This window comes from Rhincodon typus, chromosome 7 (assembly GCF_021869965.1).
Source record: "Rhincodon typus isolate 14 chromosome 7, sRhiTyp1.1, whole genome shotgun sequence".
NCBI lineage: Eukaryota > Metazoa > Chordata > Chondrichthyes > Orectolobiformes > Rhincodontidae > Rhincodon > Rhincodon typus.
Genome location: NC_063338.1, coordinates 46189435 through 46207433, shown reverse-complemented (window position 1 = coordinate 46207433; position 17999 = coordinate 46189435). Strand labels below are relative to the sequence as shown.

At 37.8% G+C, this 17999-nt stretch overlaps 2 protein-coding genes across 7 annotated transcripts in view; one reads left to right on the top strand and one right to left on the bottom strand.

Moving 5' to 3' along the window:
• fastkd1 (FAST kinase domains 1) overlaps positions 1-13861 on the top strand; it is a 43017-nt gene extending 29156 nt beyond the window's left edge. For all 6 annotated transcript variants that reach the window (XM_048599103.1, XM_048599099.1, XM_048599100.1 and 3 more), the window contains 5 exons: positions 2930-3061; positions 3527-3640; positions 4772-4901; positions 11959-12073; positions 13065-13861. In XM_048599103.1, the coding sequence (XP_048455060.1) occupies positions 2930-3061; positions 3527-3640; positions 4772-4901; positions 11959-12073; positions 13065-13157 (584 nt within the window). In that variant the 3' untranslated portion in view covers positions 13158-13861. The remainder of the gene's footprint in view (positions 1-2929; positions 3062-3526; positions 3641-4771; positions 4902-11958; positions 12074-13064) is intronic.
• A 14-nt stretch (positions 13862-13875) lies between these two features.
• klhl41a (kelch-like family member 41a) overlaps positions 13876-17999 on the bottom strand; it is a 34996-nt gene continuing 30872 nt past the window's right edge. Inside the window, exons 5-6 of the mRNA XM_020535190.2 lie at positions 15006-15152; positions 13876-14046 (exon numbers count right to left, since the gene is read on the bottom strand). Of these exons, the coding sequence (XP_020390779.2) occupies positions 13935-14046; positions 15006-15152 (259 nt within the window). The 3' untranslated portion in view covers positions 13876-13934. The remainder of the gene's footprint in view (positions 14047-15005; positions 15153-17999) is intronic.

Below are 17999 nucleotides of genomic sequence, written 5' to 3'. Positions count from 1 at the left end.
TGAACAAAGCATGTTGACATTTTGGTTAGTATTTTTTCCAGATGTGATCTAAAGCATTAATTACCACCTTGGAACTTCCCTTACTTTCTGGATGCCATTCCACAGCTTTTTAGACATGTATGATGGTCAGACCTGAGACTGGATAAGTTATCATTGGTTAAGAGTGAAATTTTAATATTTCAAACTTCAAATGTTTTGAGAGACAATTTTTGGATAGATTATCACTCTATAATTTAGGAATGACTGATGACAACAAAACCAACTTTGCAGAATGAAACCTCTTATCTTTAATCAGTCTGCCCTGTAGTCAACTTAAGCAAAATGTGATCCTTAATTGCTTTTGAGCAAAACACTAGGCTGTATGTGAAGGTTTACCAGCACTTCCTTGGGATAATTAGGCATGATTAATGTTGACTGTTCCTAGAATACCTACATACTGGAAATGAGCAGAAAAATGTCGGACGCATCTGAATATCAGAATATCGGGAAAGTAGGACCAATCTGAAATGAGGAATTAAGAGGGCTAAAAGGGGTCATGAAATATCTTTAGCAAACAGGGTTAAGGAAAATCCCAAAGCCTTTTATTCGAACATAAGGAGCAAGAGGGTAACTAGAGAAAGGGTTGGCCCACTCAAGGACAAAGGAGGGAAGTTATGCGAGGAGTCAGAGAAAATGAGTGAGATTCTTAATGAGTACTTTGTGTCGGTATTCACTGAGGAGAAGGACATGACAGATGTTGAGGTTAGGGATAGGTGTTTGATTACTCTAGGTCAAGTCGGCATAAAGAGGGGGGAAGTGTTGGGTATTCTAAAAGGCATTAGGGTGGACAAGTCCCCCAGGTCCGGATGGGATTTATCCCAGGTTACTGAAGGAAGGCAGAGAGGAAATAGCTGGGGCCTTAACAGATATCTTTGCAGCATCCTTGAGCACGGGTGAGGTCCCGGAGGACTGGAGAATTGCTAATGTTGTCCCCTTGTTTAAGAAGGGTAGCAAGGATAATCCAGGTAATTATAGACTGGTGAGCCTGACATCAGTGGTGGGAAAGCTGCTGGAGAAGATACTGAGGGATAGGATCGGTTTACATTTGGAAGAAAATGGGCTTATTCGTGATGGGCAGCATGGTTTTGTGCAGGGAAGGTCATGTCTTACCAACTTGATAGAATTCTTTGAGGAAGTGACAAAGTTGATAGATGAGGGAATGGCTGTAGATGTCATATACATGGACTTCAGTAAGGCATTTGATAAGGTTCCCCATGGTCGGCTGATGGAGAAAGTGAAGTCGCATGGGGTCCAGGGTGTACTAGCTAGATGGATAGAGAACTGGCTGGGCAACAGGAGACAGAGAGTTGTAGTGGAAGCGAGTTTCTCAAAATGGAGAACTGTGACCAGTGGTGTTCCACAGGGATCCGTGTTGGGACCATTGTTGTTTGTGATTTACATAAATGATCTGGAGGAAGGTATAGATGGCCTGATTAGCAAGTTTGCAGATGACACTAAGATTGGTGGAGTAGCAGATTATGAAGGGGACTGTCGGAGAATGCAGCAGAATATAGATAGATTGGAGAGTTGGGCAGAGAAATGGCAGATGGAGTTCTATCCAGGCAAATGCGAGGTGATGCATTTTGGAAGATCCAATTCACGAGCGAACTATACAGTAAATGGAAAAGCCCTGGGGAAAATTGATGCACAGAGAGATCTGGGTGTTCAGGTCCGTTGTACTGTGAAGGTGGCAAGGCAGGTCGATAGTGTGTTCAAGAAGGCATATGGCATGCTTTCATTCATCGGACGGGGTATTGAGTACAAGAGTTGGCAGGTTATATTGCAGTTGTGTAGGACTTTGGTTCGACCACATTTGGAATACTGCATACAGTTCTGGTTGCCACATTACCAAAAGGATGTGGATGCTTTGGAGAGGAGGTTCACCAGGATGTTGCCTGGTATGGAGGGTGCTAGCTATGAAAAGAGGTAGAGTAGATTAGGATTATTTACACTAGAAAGACGGCGGTTGAGGGGGGACCTGATTGAGGTCTACAAAATCATGAGAGGTATAGACAGGGTGGATAGCAAGAAGCTTTTTCCCCAGAGTGGGGGACTCAATTACTAGGGGTCACGATTTCAAGGTGAGAGGGGAAAAGTTTAAGGGAGATATGCGTGGAAGTTCTTTATGCAGAGGGTGGTGGGTGCCTGGAACGCGTTGCCAGTGGAGGTGGTAGAGGCAGGCACGATAGCGTCATTTAAGATGTGTCTAGACAGATACATGAATGGGCAGGGAGCAGAGGGATACAGATCCTTGGAAAATAGGTGACAGGTTTAGATAGGGGAACTGGATTGGCGCAGGCTTGGAGGGCCGCAGGGCCTGTTCCTGTTCTGTAATTTTCTTTGTTCTTTGTTTGTTCTTTGAATTACTCGTTGAGTTAACTTTGATTTTTACCCAGCAGCAAAAACTCTTTGGCTTATCATTTTGTTCGTGAGTCAATTGGACTGCTGATTTAAAAAGTATCCAGCGTTGGGAAATGATTAGTTTTCATTCCCTCAAGTGCATATCGTCTACATCAGTATGCTTGCATTTAAATCTTCAAGTTACTGTTTTACAGGTAACTTACAAATTATGTAGCTCATGGTGTGCTTCTGGATCAACTAATTAAGCCACTTAACAGCTGATGAAGGTTGCCTTTGGTACTGTTGTCTGATGTGTATTATAATGGTACAACATTTTGCCTTGATGCTTCCAAAAAAGAGAGTGAAAAATCCCTGCACCTGATTGTTATCAGTCAACTGCATCCGAGTCTGCATGTGACTGTTTGGTTGAAGATAGGATCAAAATTATCATTTGAATAAAATGCCAAGCGGCCTTTTACAAAGAGGAAACTTGGTGAAAATAAAAAAAAAACGCAGAAATTTATTGTAATAATTTGGTTTCTAATGCTAGCATTGCCTGATGTTCTGAACATGCGGATCCGGTTACGTTTAATGGAGCTGAACAGAGCTGTCTGTTTAGAGTGCCCGGAATTCCAGACTCCTTGGTTTCATGACCGTTATTGCCAGCAATTACTAAATAAAGGTCAGTGATTGCATCGATAAATTGAAATATATTTTTGATCCCTTTTTGCTGAGTTTTTTCCCCTGTATTTCTCTTTTAATACTTATTCAATTCAGATTGTTGTTGTTGGAAGGAAAAGAAGAACATAAGAAATAGGAGTAGGGGTAATCATTCATCCCCTCATATCTGACCCATCATTCGATAAGATTGTGGCTGATCTCAACTCCTGTTGCCGTGCCAATTCACTGGGAAGTTTAGAGCTATGATACTTCAAAAATCTATCTACTTTCTAACATGACTAGACAGAGTAAAGGGCAGGAAGGATGTTCCCAATGATCAGGTGGGGACTTCTGATCTTACATTTTCAATGCGTGTTGAAACTCATTTAGTATGTTAAAACTTATATGACTAATACTTAGCATTCAAGTATGTCAATTTCTGACTGCAAACATGCTATTTTGTAATTTAATTTGTTTTATTTTAAAGGTAATCCTTCTGTCAGTGCAATCCAGCAGCAGATTCAAGAAATATTGGAGCACATATTGGGAGGAAGTATCTATTCCAAAACCTCTGTGTTTACCCCATATTATTATTTAATAGGTATGTTATTTGATCTTCTACAGCTTCCTCCAGATATAGTCTTCTGCATTTTGGAGGAAGGATAATTTAAATTGTTTTGTATTATTTTCCGTTCCTCATAATTCCAGAGATCTATCTGTCACCGATTCTGAAATCCAAGTGTTCTTTAATTTTGATGTGAGAATTCATTGCTTTTTGAGTACATTGTTTTTAAAGACCTTTAAGACTGCAACTGGTCTTTCATTTTAATAACACTGCACATACTTCCTTTTCATTTCACAAATAAGGCTTTAAAAAGCAAACAGACATAAAAAAGGACATAAATTATTTAATTAATTTATTTATTATAGTCTTCCTAATTCTTCGAAATAAGTCACCTTCCATGTTTAAAACTGCCACCTAGTTAGTTCTGAGAAGGTTTAGTGAAATAATGTAAGAAGATAAGATTATGATATTCAGCCTAGAATCTGTTAAGTCATTTAATTCAATCATGGTTGATCTGTACCTTGACTGTATTTACTGACATTAACTCTTTGTGGCTGAAAATAATCAATCTTAAATTTCAGTTGACCTGGTATCTACAGTCTTTTGAGGCATGTTTCCAAATTTCAACTGTCCATTTTGTTAGGAATAATGATCTCACTTCTAAATAACCTAGTTCTAATTTCTGTTTTATCCCTCTTGTCTGGATTCTCCCACAAGAAAAAATAATTTCTTGGAATATAACCAATCAAATCCTTTTATTGTTATCCCTAAATTGAATCATGTCTCAACCTTCTAAACTCAGGATTTGTAAACTTGACTTGTACTCTGTTGTTGTCAGCCTTTAATCCTTTCAGCTATTCTATATCCTTGGTCAGCCTTCACTGTATCCTGAACATACAAACACTGAAAACAGAATTCAGTGCTCCAAATGGTGCCTTGCCAAGGCTTTGTACACTGAAGCATCATTTCCTTTCTTCTGAATTCCATCTCCTTTGAGATAAATATCAACATTTAATTTGTTGTTCCAGGTGTTCATTCTTTCATTTGGATGACCATTGTAAATCCGTGTTTGGCTTCTTTACCCCGCTCAAGATAAAAACTGTTGTCAATGGTGATTTTCCCCCATTAAATATTTTGAGATTGAAATTGATTACTCATTCCTTACAGACTTTGAATGTATCCTTGACAAACATCAAAAGCCTCTTCCTTATGTGGATCAGAGCGTTAAGCTACTTTCTGAGAAAGGAAAACTATGTTGGGAACCAGACAGCAAACAGCTAGTACCTGGAGCACAAAGGTTCGTGCACAGCTGGTTTGTGTTTTCTCTTTAACGTTATCATGAAGCATGTACGAATTCTGAAGCAGTACTTTTGAAAATATCTTCAAAAAGAGATCACTCTACCAAGATAAAACCTGTATATTTTGATGTAGCTCATAACTAGTTTTTAACTGCTTAATAATTTATATTTTTGAATGTTATTCACTTTCTTTGTGCTCCTATGAAACCAACCAAACTAGTACTTTAGTCACAATTGTGTGGCATTATGTATGGTTATTTCTTTGAAGATACTTGCCATACTACTTTACATCTGATGTAGTAAGGTTAGTTCTCTAGGTAGTTGACAGTGTTGGGTTTTTTACACTCTGCTTTGAAAAGTTATATGCAGCAGAGATCCGATGGGAGACCTCAGCTACAATTTGCCATAGCTGAACCAGCAAGAAAGATTCAAATTTCTAGTGTCAGAAATATTGAATTTATTCCATCATCTTTGCTTTAGAGATGATTCAGACTTCATAGAGTACATCGTATATGTTGATGTACTTTAGCACTTTTAATGTGAATTTAAACATTGGACTTATTGCTCTTTTTTTATAAACTTGTAGTTAATTAACTGTAAAACACCATTGGAGTAAAATAGTTCTATGTGGTTTAACTAGAGTGGTATACTGTGTTATTGACATTTTTTGAGTATGAATTATCATTAATAATTAATAACAGTACATAAGGTTATCGACAGTTTTACATTTTGTAGTGACTTACTTAGAAACTGCTGGTATTTTATAGCATAAACCTTGGTAACCAGTTACACAAAGTACAGGTGTTGCAGCAGCCTGGGTCCTGCTACATATTTATTTCATAAGCTTTTTACTCCAGATTAGCACTAGCCCTACACTTCTTGCTGGTTGAATGTTTTAAAGTTTGAGGTTTAAATTATCAGTTACCTTGGACAGATCTTTCATAGACAATTTTGTCACTTTTTGTACCATCTGTCAAATTAGACCAAATCTACCCAGAGCTGATTTCCTTGCCTTTGGCAAGCATCATTTTAGATTAAGTGTTAGAGTTGATTGTCTGCCTTCTTTCTTACTCCCTCATTTCAGTCCTTTTAGCAGTGTGCTTCCATTCTATCTTATATGGTCCATGCCTGTATTCTCACAAATATGCTTTATTCTGCCTCCATCATGGCTGTTCCAGGGCTTTCCTGGATGGCCTTCTGTCCACCTTCTGCCTTTCATGCATTTACTCATTTAAAACCTCATCTCCCTGTATTGTCACTCACACTGTTCTATTTGCCATTATTCCTGTGTTTAGGACTTACATTGGTTCCAAGTTTAATTACAGCTTGATTTTTAAACTTTTCATGTTGACACCTGTCTATGACTTTGGAATTCTCTTCCTCCTGTTCTAACTTCCTTCGTGCAGCTATCTCTTCGACTTTCTAGACCTTTCACTCTAGAACTTCTTCCTTCATTTTATCCATCTCTCTGTCTCTCCTCCTTTTAAGGTGAGCTTTAAAGCTTACCGTACTGACCAAGTTTTTGGTCAGCTGTCCTAACGTTGCAATATTTTCGAATGTATATATTTTTGGCTAATTACAGTCCGTGAATTGCTTTGGGATGCTTTACTGCTTTTAATACTGCTGCAAAGAAGCAAGTTGTTGCACATCCTATACACATTAACCTTGGTTCCTTAACTCGCTTTCATGTAAAAACTGAATGCCAAGTTGCCACAAATTTTTTAAACACTGTCTCTGCCTGAATATTTATGTAGTATGTATAATATTACAGAAAAGAGGTTCCAGAATGTGTTCTCTGTTGACAGGTCTTTTTCAAAAATCTTATTTTGCATTTTTAAAAGAACAAGAAATAGAAATCCTCTGATTATTGTGTGTGCCCTTGAGATACTTGTTAAAAGTGGAATGAATACAGATGATTTTTAAAAAGAAGTTTCTAAGTCATTTGATGTTTATGTTTGAGTTCTCAAAGTTTGTGCAGCAAGCAATTAAGAAGGCACATGGTATGTTGACCTTTATCACGAAGATTTTCATACAGGAGTGAAGATATCTTCCTTCAGTTCCAGAGATAACTTAAAGGCAAAAACTAAGGCATGCTATGTTCAGTTATGAGCACCTTATTTAAGGAAGGATGTTAAAGCCCTGGAGAAACTTCAAAGGGCTTGAATGATACCAAGAATGAAGGATTTTAGACACAAAGAAAGATTAGAGAGTTTGGGTTTATTCTCCTTGGAGCAGAGAAAATTAAGAGGTGACCTTATTGAGGTGTTCAAAATTATAAACAATTTTGACAGGGTAAAGAAGGATATTCAGTTTTCACTAGTTGGTACGTCAGTAACTAGGGTTCACAATTTCAAGATTGTCAGCATTAGAGCTAGGAGTGAAATGAAGAGAAACTTCTTCAGTCAGAGAGTTATTAGGATTTGGAATGTGTTAGCTGGGAGAGTGGTGGAGGTGGATTCCATAGGAGGTTTCAAAAGAGAGTTGTATGTATATTTGAAAATGAAGTTAAAGGGCTATGGAGATAGGTTGGAGAGTGGGACAAGTTGGGTAGCTCTTCCAGGAGCCAACATGATGGTTCGAATGGCCTCCTCCTTCTGTACTGTAAAATTTTATGATTCTATGATATTGCAAAAGTACGTGACAAGCTGGAAGATTAGGAAACTTACGATCAACAAAGGCTTGCTTAAAAAGTAATTTTAAAAAAGGTAAATCATGAAAGAAAACAAGCGCATGATAAAAAAAAAATGGATAGAAAAAGCTTCTTTACATATATAAAAGGGAAGAGAGTATCTAAAATAAATCTTGGTCCCTTGGAGGATGAGAAGGGGGAGTTAATAGTGGAGATCACAGAAATGACAGAGATACTAATCAATATTTTGCCTCTTTTCACAGTGATGAAAACTAGTACCATCCTTATAGTAGCAGGTAATGCAGAGGTAATAGGAAAGGAAGGAATTAAAACAATTGTTGGATTTGAAGGCAGTCAGGTCCCTACGGCATAATGGCCTACACCCTAGGATCTTAAAGAAGTGGCAGCGGAGATAGTGGATCCATTGGTTATAATATTTCAAAATTCCCAGGATGCAGGAAAAGTTCCAGTGGATTGGAAGAATGCTAACGTAATACCCTTATTCACAAAAGGGAGGGAGGCAGAGAGTAGGAAATTATAGACCTGTTAGTTTAACATTTGTCATAGGGTCGTATAGCATGGAAACAGATCCTTCGGTACAACCAGTCCATGCCAAACATAATCCCAAACTAAACTAGTCCCATCTGCCTGCTCCTGGCCCATATCCTTTAAAACCTTTCCTATTCATGTACTTATCCGAAGGTCTTTTAAAAATTGTCATTGTCCACACATCCACCACTTTGTCAGGAAGTTCATTCCGCATGCCAACCAGCCTCTGTGTAAAAAAAAAAAAATTGCCCATCATGTTTTTTAAATCTCTCTCCTCTCATCTTAAACATGTGCCCCCTTGTCTTGAAATTCCCCATTCTGAAAAAGAGAATTACCATTAACTCTATCCATACCCCTCATTAATTTATAGACTTCTATAAGGGTGCATCTCAACTTCCTCCACTCCAGTGAAAAATGACCCAGCCTATCCAGCCTTTCTTTATAACTCAAACGTTCCATAGCCAGCAACATCCTGAAATCTCTTGTGAACCCTCTCCACCTTAATAATATAACTGGGTGACCAGAACTGGACACAGTATTCCAGAAGAGGCCTTACCAATGTCCTGTGCAACCTCAACATGATTCCCAACTCCTATACTCAAAAGACTGAGCAATGAAGGCAAGCATGCTAAATGCCTTTTTAACCACCCTGTCTATATTTGACACACACTTCAAAGAATTATGTACCTGAACCCTTAAGTCCCTCTGTTCTACAACACTACCTAAGGCCCTACCATTAATTGTATAAGCCCTACCCTTTTTGGTGTACCAAAATGTAATACCTTGCATTTATCCAGATTGATCTCCATCTGCTATTTTTCAACCCATTGACCTATTTAATCAAGAACCCTTTATAATCTTGGAAAACCTTCTTCACTGTCTACTATGCCACCAATTTTGGCCTTGTCCACAAACTAACTAACCATGCCTTCTATGTTCTCATCCAATCATTTATATTAGTGACAAACAAAAGGGGACCCAGAATCGATCCTTGTGGAACACCGCTGGTGACAGCCCTCCAGTCCAAAAAGCAACCCTCCACCATTATTCTCTGTCTCTTGCCATTAAGCCAATTATGTATCCAATTGGCAATCTCACGCTGAATCCCATACAACCTCACTTTACTAACTAGTCTACCATACGGAACCTTGTTGAAGGCTTTACAGATGTCCAAGTGAACATGTCTACTGCTCTGCCCTCATCAATCTTTTTGATAACTTCCTCAAAAAAATCAATCAAGTTTGTGAAACACAATTTTTCTAGCACAAAACCATGCTGCCTGTTTAAATGTCCATGGAAAATTGTTAGAATCCATTATTAAGGAAGTAATCACAGAACATTTGGAAAGACAAAATGCAATCTGTCAGTCAGCATGGTTATTTGAAGCGTAACTTTTCAAAGATGTAATTAGCAAAGTGGATAATGGGGATCCTATAGAGGTAATATATCTGGATTTTGAGAAGGCATTTGATAAGGTGTGACACAAAAGATTAATACACCAGGTAAGATTACATGGAGTTAAGTGGCACTTAGCTTGGACAGAGGATTGGCTAACTGAGAGTCAAGATAAATGGGCCTTTTTCTAGTTGGCAAGATCTAACTAGTTGGGTGCCGCAGTGCTCATTACAGTCTATATTAATGACTATGCAGGGATAGAACATTCTTTAGCCAAATTTGCAGATGACACTAAAATATGTGGGAAAGTAAGCTGTAATGTACAAATAAAAAATTTACAGATGGATATATAAAGTTAATGTCCCCATAGTCAATGGGTCCAATTCCCACACCGACTGAGGCTTCCATGAGGGACTCTTCTCCTCGATCTCTCCCAGCACATAAGGCGTGGTGCCCCTCAGATAGTGAGGGAGTAGATCTATGATCTGATTGGACTAAGCATAGCTTAGGTGAATTGGCCACAATTTGCCTGATGGAGTTTAACGTAGGTAGATGTGATGTTTTGCATTTTATCAGAAGAACATGAAGGTAACGTTACCTAAATGAAGAGAAACTTCAGGGTGTTTAAGTGCAGAAGAATCTGGGAGTCCTTGTGTGTGTATCACAAAACTGGTATGCAAGTACAGCAGGTAATAGGGAAGCCAAATGAAATTTTGGCATTTGTTGCTTAAGAAATGAATAAAAGCAACAGTACAAGGTGTTGTGACACCATACATGGAGTATTGCATACAGTTTATTCCTCTTCCTTAAGGAGGGATGTAGTTACAATGGAAGCAGTTCAGAGGAGCTTCACTAGATTGATTCCAGAGTTGAGGGGTTTGTCTTATGAAGAAAAATTGAGCAGTTTAAGCCTCTACTTTCCAGGGTTAAAAGAATGAGAAGACATCTAATTGAGGTATATTAGATACTAAAGGGGATTGACAGAGTTGCAGAGCAGATGTTTCCCCTTGTGGAGCAGCCTACAATTAGAGGTCAATAGTTTTAGGATAGGGGTTTGAGTGAAGATTTGTAGCTCGGGTGCTGGTTGTAGATGTTGGTGTGTTCACCAAGCTGGGAGGTTTGACAGCAGACGTTCCGTCCCCTTGCTAGGTGATATCCTCAGTGCTGTGGAGCCTCCTGTGAAACACTGTTGTCTTGTGCCAGTTTGAATTTATATGGTTTCGTTTTTGCTGCTTCCAGTCGGTGCCGGTTATGGACATGACCAGATGTCCTTGGTTTCAATACACACAGACAAGAAAAACCATACTTTCAATTGGGACAACACTACTATCATTGGACAAGCCAAACAGAGGACAGCCAGGGAATTTTTGGAAGCTTGGCATTCATCCGCGGACTCCATCAACAAACACATTGAATTAGACCCGAGAAACCGAACATTACAACGCACAGCCAGAACTGGCACCTACTGGAAGCAGCAAAAACCAGACCATATCAATTCAATCAGCATAAGACAACAGCGCTTCACAGGAGGCTCCACAGCACTGAGGATGTCACCTAGTAAGGAGATAGACAGACTTTTAACTGGTAATGGGCTGAAGTGTTATGGAGAGTGGGCAGGAAAGTGGAGTTGAGGTAAAGATGGGATCAGCCTTGACCATATTGAAAGCTGGAGCAGGCTTAAGGGGCTGAATTGCCTACACCTCCTAGTTCTTACCAGCCTTGATGAAACTACACCTGGAATGTAACGTGCATTTGTGATCCTCACCTGAGGAAGGATGTACTTTCCACATATGGATTATGCAGAAATTCACTAGACTAATTCCTTGGATTATGGAAATTCCACTTGAGGAAACTGGGCCTTTAGTGTCTACAATTTAGATGAAAGTCAAGTGACCTCACTGAAACTGTTTTCAAGTGTTGATGCAGAATGAATGTTTTCCTTTGGCTGTGGTGTCTAGAACCAGAGGACACCATCTCAAAACAAGGGCAAGTAATTTAGGACTGAGATGAAGAGAAATTTCTTCTCTCTCCATAGTGAATCTTTAGTATTCTCTACCTTGTAGGGCTGTGGAAGCCCAAGATCGAATTTGATACCTTTTTGCGTATTCATGATGAGGGATATGAGGATTCTACTGGAAAATGGTGTTAAGGTAGATGATCAGTTATGATCTCGAATGGCAGAGCAGGAACAGGTGCAAAGAGCTGAATGGCCTTCTCCTACCCCTATGTTCCTACAAACCTGTGCTTCCATACCATTCCAAATTCCATATTACATCAAATAAAAACAAAATATTGCAGTTGCTGCAAATCTCAACTAAAAACAAAAAATACTGGACAAACTCGGGTCTGGCAGCATCAGTGGAGAGAGAAACAGATGTAATATTTTGACTCCAATCTGACTGTGTTTTCTTCCGTCTGAAGAAGAACTGCTATGGCAGTACATTATGAATTAAAAATAATCAAAAGTGTTGTCTTTCCTACAGGGTTGCTATAGATTTTCTTGACTCCAAAGCCTTCTGCAAGAACTCTCCTCACATGAAAGGAGAAACTGTTATGAAAAAGAGACACTTGGAGATTTTGGGATACCATGTAGTACAGGTACATTGTTATTTCTGATTGCTATCAAAATATATACATATATCTTGACTCAATAAGAATAGCATTTAATATTGCAATACAATGGCTTAGATTAGCCATGCATTTTCAAACAGTTTTGGAATGAATAGAAACTTGAAATGGTGCAGGGATCTGCTCAATTTTCTCTCAGGCTTTATCCACTCTTTTCCAAATTTCACACGAGAATGACTGGATTTGAAATATACCTTTCTAAGTGAGCTTAATGAAGATAAATTATACATGGTATGGTATATTTTTTATCTATAATACATGAAATGGTTGGCAGCAATGTGCTGCATGTGTTTGCTAAGGTAATGAAGTGGTCCTTAAAATTTAAAATATGACCGTGCATGCTACATGTGAGTGACTGCATCATGCAAATTTACATGTATGTGGAGAAGTAAACTTCATTTCTTTCAGCTAACATTGCTGGCATTGGCACCCTGGCAAGACCAGAGTCTACCAAAAACAAAGTAGCAGTTAGGGTACTAAGACACAGGTGTATATCCATCAGCTGTAATCTGTCAGGATTCCTGCTGGATTGGGAAAAATCCAGACCGTTGTGCATTAACTATTTTGTTTCCCATTAGCTTTTTTTAATTAGCCATGTGAGGTCCTTTATTATGACCAGTTATGGTTCTATGAGCTTTCAAATTTTCTTCTACTGTAATGGAGTTATCATAACTCATATTTAATTTTAATTTACTAAATGTAATAAATACTATCACTCATGTTATGCTTTGATAACTGGTGACGCAGTAATATCACTCATTGCTTTTTGTTTTGAAATTTATTGCTTTTTATTTAAAATCTGAACCAAAGCTTCACCAATAAATGATAAAAACAAAGTTGTCCTCGTAACTTCTCAATTTCAAATGATCCTTTCATCTTTTTTTAAATATTGCTGTAGTTTATACTTTTATTTCTTGCAGTGCAACCTCACAAATTTTGCCTTTTTTGAATCTCTTTATAGATCCCCCATTTTCAATGGAATTCCATGGAATTATCCACAAAGGATGCATGGGTAGAATATCTTAAACAAAAGATATTTACAAAAGAATCTTGAAATCATGAACTAAATTTTAGCAAAAATGGTTGTTGAAAGATCAGCTGTGGAAATGTATTGAATATTGTAATAAAGCAGATTTGTTCTTGTGTTGTTAATTTTTACTATTTCTAAATCCCAATTCAACTGTCAAAAAATTAGAAATTCTAAACCAGTATTTTAAAAAATTACCACAAGTAAGGATAATATTTAAGGAATGTATCCTACATTAGTGAGAAGCTCCAAGATTAGAGGTTTACCATATTGAATATGAAATATCTCGCGTGAAATTTCTATACAGTGTTGGAATAATGTACTAGAGGATAATTACTTCTATTTTTTTAAAGAATATAGACTTTAATCAAGGGAATTCTCAAATAATAGAAGAAAATGCAGTAATTAAGTTTTTTTTAAAGAACTAGTCAAAAGAAACCTTTTGAATCTCTGAATTTTATATTTCAAGCAATGTCAAGGCTAATGAAACTAATAAGCAAATTGAGAGAATGGGTTGAATTTTCTACTTTTAAGTTAACTTTTAGTATTAAGTACTCAGCTCACTGTATTGCATTGCAAAAAACCTTAGTGTTTTATGTGCTTTCAGCTTCTACAGCATGCATATGTTCTGCACCTCTTCAGTGTATACCTGATATCATCTTGACCACAGAGTACAAAGCAATATTGTATAAACTCGTTATAATAAACTCTGACTCATTTAATAGTAATAATTCCAGTTGGTACCACACACCAGTTATATTTGTCTTTTGTTTAGCAGCAATATTAATTACTCTCTAGAACTAATTACAATTTGGTAAGCCTGAACATGTTGAGGGATACAGCAAGACACGTGGCTCCTGTTGCATAATTAATTTCCTTCACCAGACCACTCCATTCCTTTTTGTCATCTTCATATCTAAAGAGAAAGTACGAAATGTATCTTAGTACTTTCAAAAGCTTAGTTTTTGCATAACGTTAATGTAAAATTTAGCTAAGTATTCAAAATGTGTACAAGATCTAGAAATATGCAAATATTTAGTTCTTTTTGACTGAAAACAACAAATGCTGGTGATCACAGCCGGTCAGACAGCATCCATGGAGAGAGAGTAAGCTAATATTTTGAGTCTGGATGACTCTTTATCAGAGCTGAAGTGTGGGGTGCTTTAAATCAATGGGCAGTAATAATAGGAATGGATTAATTGATTACATTTGGCACGTACTTTGAACAGTTAATTGGGATCCAAGGAATCCTGTTGCAACTGGAGAACCTCCATTTAAAAGTCATTTTAATCAAATTTCAGTTATTTGGAGTTTCGTTAGGAAGAAACTTTCAACTTGGAAAGCCTAAAGGCAGGATTCCCAAATAAAAATAAAAAGCGAGAAATACTCAGCAGGTCAGGATGGCCTCCAATTCTGTCAAGCAAGAGGAACAAGGTGTGATATTTACATTGGTTGTCTATCAAATCTATAAACCTATAAATAGAAATAATTTACAAATTGACACGTACAAATATGAAACAAATTTACACCATGCTTTGATTAAACCCTAGTTAGAAATAGTATAGAGTTTTGGATATCCTATGACAAGGTATTGAAACCTTTGATAATATATAGTTGTAGAATCAGCAAGTACAGGAATCTACTGAGGGAATATTGACTAGTTACACTCAAGTAGAACAGGCAGAAGAGACTTACTTGAAATTTTAAAAGTGACAATAAGATAGCTTAAATATTTCTTTGGTTCTAATCTTGATAATATAGGTTTAGGCTGAGGGGAAAATGTGGAGATTTGCAAACTATCGTTCCTGAACAATCTTTCCCAGTAAATGCAATTATTTTCTAAAGTTAACAGGTACTCCTAGCATTCAGACTTACTTCCACACATCAGCAAATTCTGAGGGAGCAAATTCTTTGTTTTCTAACTGAATCATAGCAAAACCTCCAATGGCGTAAAGTGATCCAGCCATATTGATGATGTTTATAGAGCTTCTCTCTTGTGGGAATTCAGGCATTACTTCCCATCTGTGACAGTCAAACAAGAATAGCATAATACATTTCAACAGTAAATAAACATATATTCACTTTCCACAAATGACTTTTAGCTAGTCTACGAATACAAGTTGTGAACATTTTTTTTTTTAGGTACATATGAAAATTGCATTAATTTGTGAAGACTATTATATTTTGCTATTCATTCAAATAATCTACCAGTAGAAGTGCATAGGTTGTAAAGTTGCACCACTGCATTGTTTTTAAACATTATTTGTGGTGAAATATTAAACTTCCTGTGTTTAGTATGTAAGAATTATTCAGTATTCAGATTGTTACACAATTTTATCAACATTTTATTAACAATTTTGGTACAAGTCAGGAGCGTGATGAATACTCCTCAGTTACCTGAATGGGTATAGTCTGACAAGATTCTCTCCAACATTGATGCTGAGTAGCAGCAGTGTGTACCATCTCCGAGATGCACTGCTGAAACTCAGCACCTTCCAAACCCATGCCTACTACCATCCAGTAGACAACAGCAGCGGATACATGGGAACACCCACCGTCTGCATGTTGTCCTCCAAGCCACTCACCCTCCTGACTTGGAAATATTTGCCATTTCTTCACTGTTGCTGAATTAAAATCCTGGAACTCCCTCCCTAAAGGCATTTTGGGTCTACCAACACCAAGTGGATTGTAGCAGTTCAAGAAGGCAGCTCATTACCACCACCTCAAGAGCAATAGAGATTAAGCAATAATTGCTATGAATGAATTTTTTTTTTTACACACTTATTTAGGTTTCTGAAATAATATATGCAGGTGTATATTTCTCTGAGCCTTTGCCTATGGGGATGGCAGCAACAGTAATGCCAATAACAATTTTCATTGATAACACACCGACTTTTATAATGATAGATTTGAAATGGAGCCTTATGAATAGGTATCATGATAGGTGACCAAAAGCTTGATCATACAGATAGCTTTTAAGGAGGAGAAAGACAGTGAGGTTTAGGATGAGCATCCCAGAGCTTACGAGCAGGACAGGTGATGACATTGTAAATAATAGGAGTAATTTAAAAGGTGGAATATGCAAGAGATCAAAATTGAAAGATTGCAAAAGGTTTTAGAGCTAGAGGATGTCAGGGATTGGGAGAGGTGAGGATATGGAGAGATTCGAAATAAGTGACAATTTCTTTTAAAGTAGAGGCATTATCCAACTGAGTACCAGTGCCGATTAGTGAGCACAGGAGTGCTATCAGCAGGATTTGGTGGAATCAGGACAAGGACAGCATTGAATGTTGTTGGCATAAATGTGGAATCTAACAAAGGCCCAAAATTTGTGATCAAAGGTGTAGAGATGGTGCTCGCCATTGGCATCGAAGAATGCTGCCCACTGAAAGACATAGATTTTACTACTGCTGACATTAATTTGACTCTGACACAAACTAGTTTTTGTTATAATACAAGTGTCCATGTTGGTGTTGATACACAATTAAGTGAGTTGTGAGGAAAGCGTAAAGAGACTGCTGAGGGCTATAGACATGATTGATCGACAAGAACCTGGGATTTTAAATACACTATGGTGAAGTGTGAAATCAACTATTTTTGGTAAGAAAATGTTTTGAATGGATAAGTTAAGAAGGCGTATGGGCCACTTGCCTTTGTTAGTCGTGGCATAGACTATAAGAGCAGGGAGGTTATGTTTGATTTGGTTTTATTTATTATCACATGCATTTTGTTACAAAATACAGTGAAAAGTATTGTATGGTGTCGCCACTCTCTGGCGCCATCTCAAAACACCAAAAAAAAAACCAAAACGAAGAATATGAAGGCAGAATAATTAAGAAATAAAGAAAAAGTCTTCAACTTTACAGTCCCTCTTGGTGAGTGCTCCACAAGAGGCACAAGACCTCTTCACCACTGGAATGAAAGTCACCACTCTTCAGTGCCGTCTCACCTCCACCCCCAATGCCCTAACCATTATGAGTCCTCGATGGACCACGCCAATGTGACTGCACTAGAGAGATGCAGAGCAGATCCACTAGGATGTTGTCTGCGATGGAACAGTTTGGCTATGAAGAAAAGCTGGATAAGTTTGGGTTGTTTTCTTTAGAGCAAAGTAGGCTGAGAGAGAACTAGTGTGAAGTGTATGAGGGGTATGGACAGGGTGGACAGAAAACAGCTGTTCCCCTTGGCTGAAGGGCCAATAACAAGGGAGGTTAATTTTTATGTTGAAAGATGGGAGATTTGGAGTGGTTTTGCAAAAATCCATTTTCAGTCAGAGGGTGGTTGGAATCTGGAATGCTCTGCCTGGGAGAGTAGTTGAGACAGAAAACCTCATTAAACTTTAAAGAAGTACTTGGATGAGCACTTGGAATGTCATTGGAGGCTATGGGCCAAGTGTTGGAAAGGGAGACTAATGTAAATTTAAAGAGTTTTGTCACTGCAAATTCTCTGGGCCAAAGTGCCTCTTCTTTTACTCTATGATTCTATGAGACTTGGATGACCTTCTACATAAATCACAAAGTTAACACAGGTACAGGAAGCAATAAGGAAGGCAAATGCAATGTTGGTTTTGTTACAAAGGAATTGGAGTATAAGGATAGGGATACATATCACTCGTCAAACCACACCAGGAGTACTGTATATGGAGTTTTAGTTTCCAAATCCAAGTAAAAGTGCACTTATCTTAGAGGAAATGCAACAAAGATTTGCTTGAATGGTTTCTGGGATGAGTGAATAATACGATGAATAGAGATTGAGTAAACTAGGCCTTATATTCTCTTGAATTTAGAAAAAGAGAGGTAGTCTATCTGGAACATGTAGAATTCTAAAGCGTCTTAACAGGGTGGATACTATGAAAATGTTTTCCTAAAT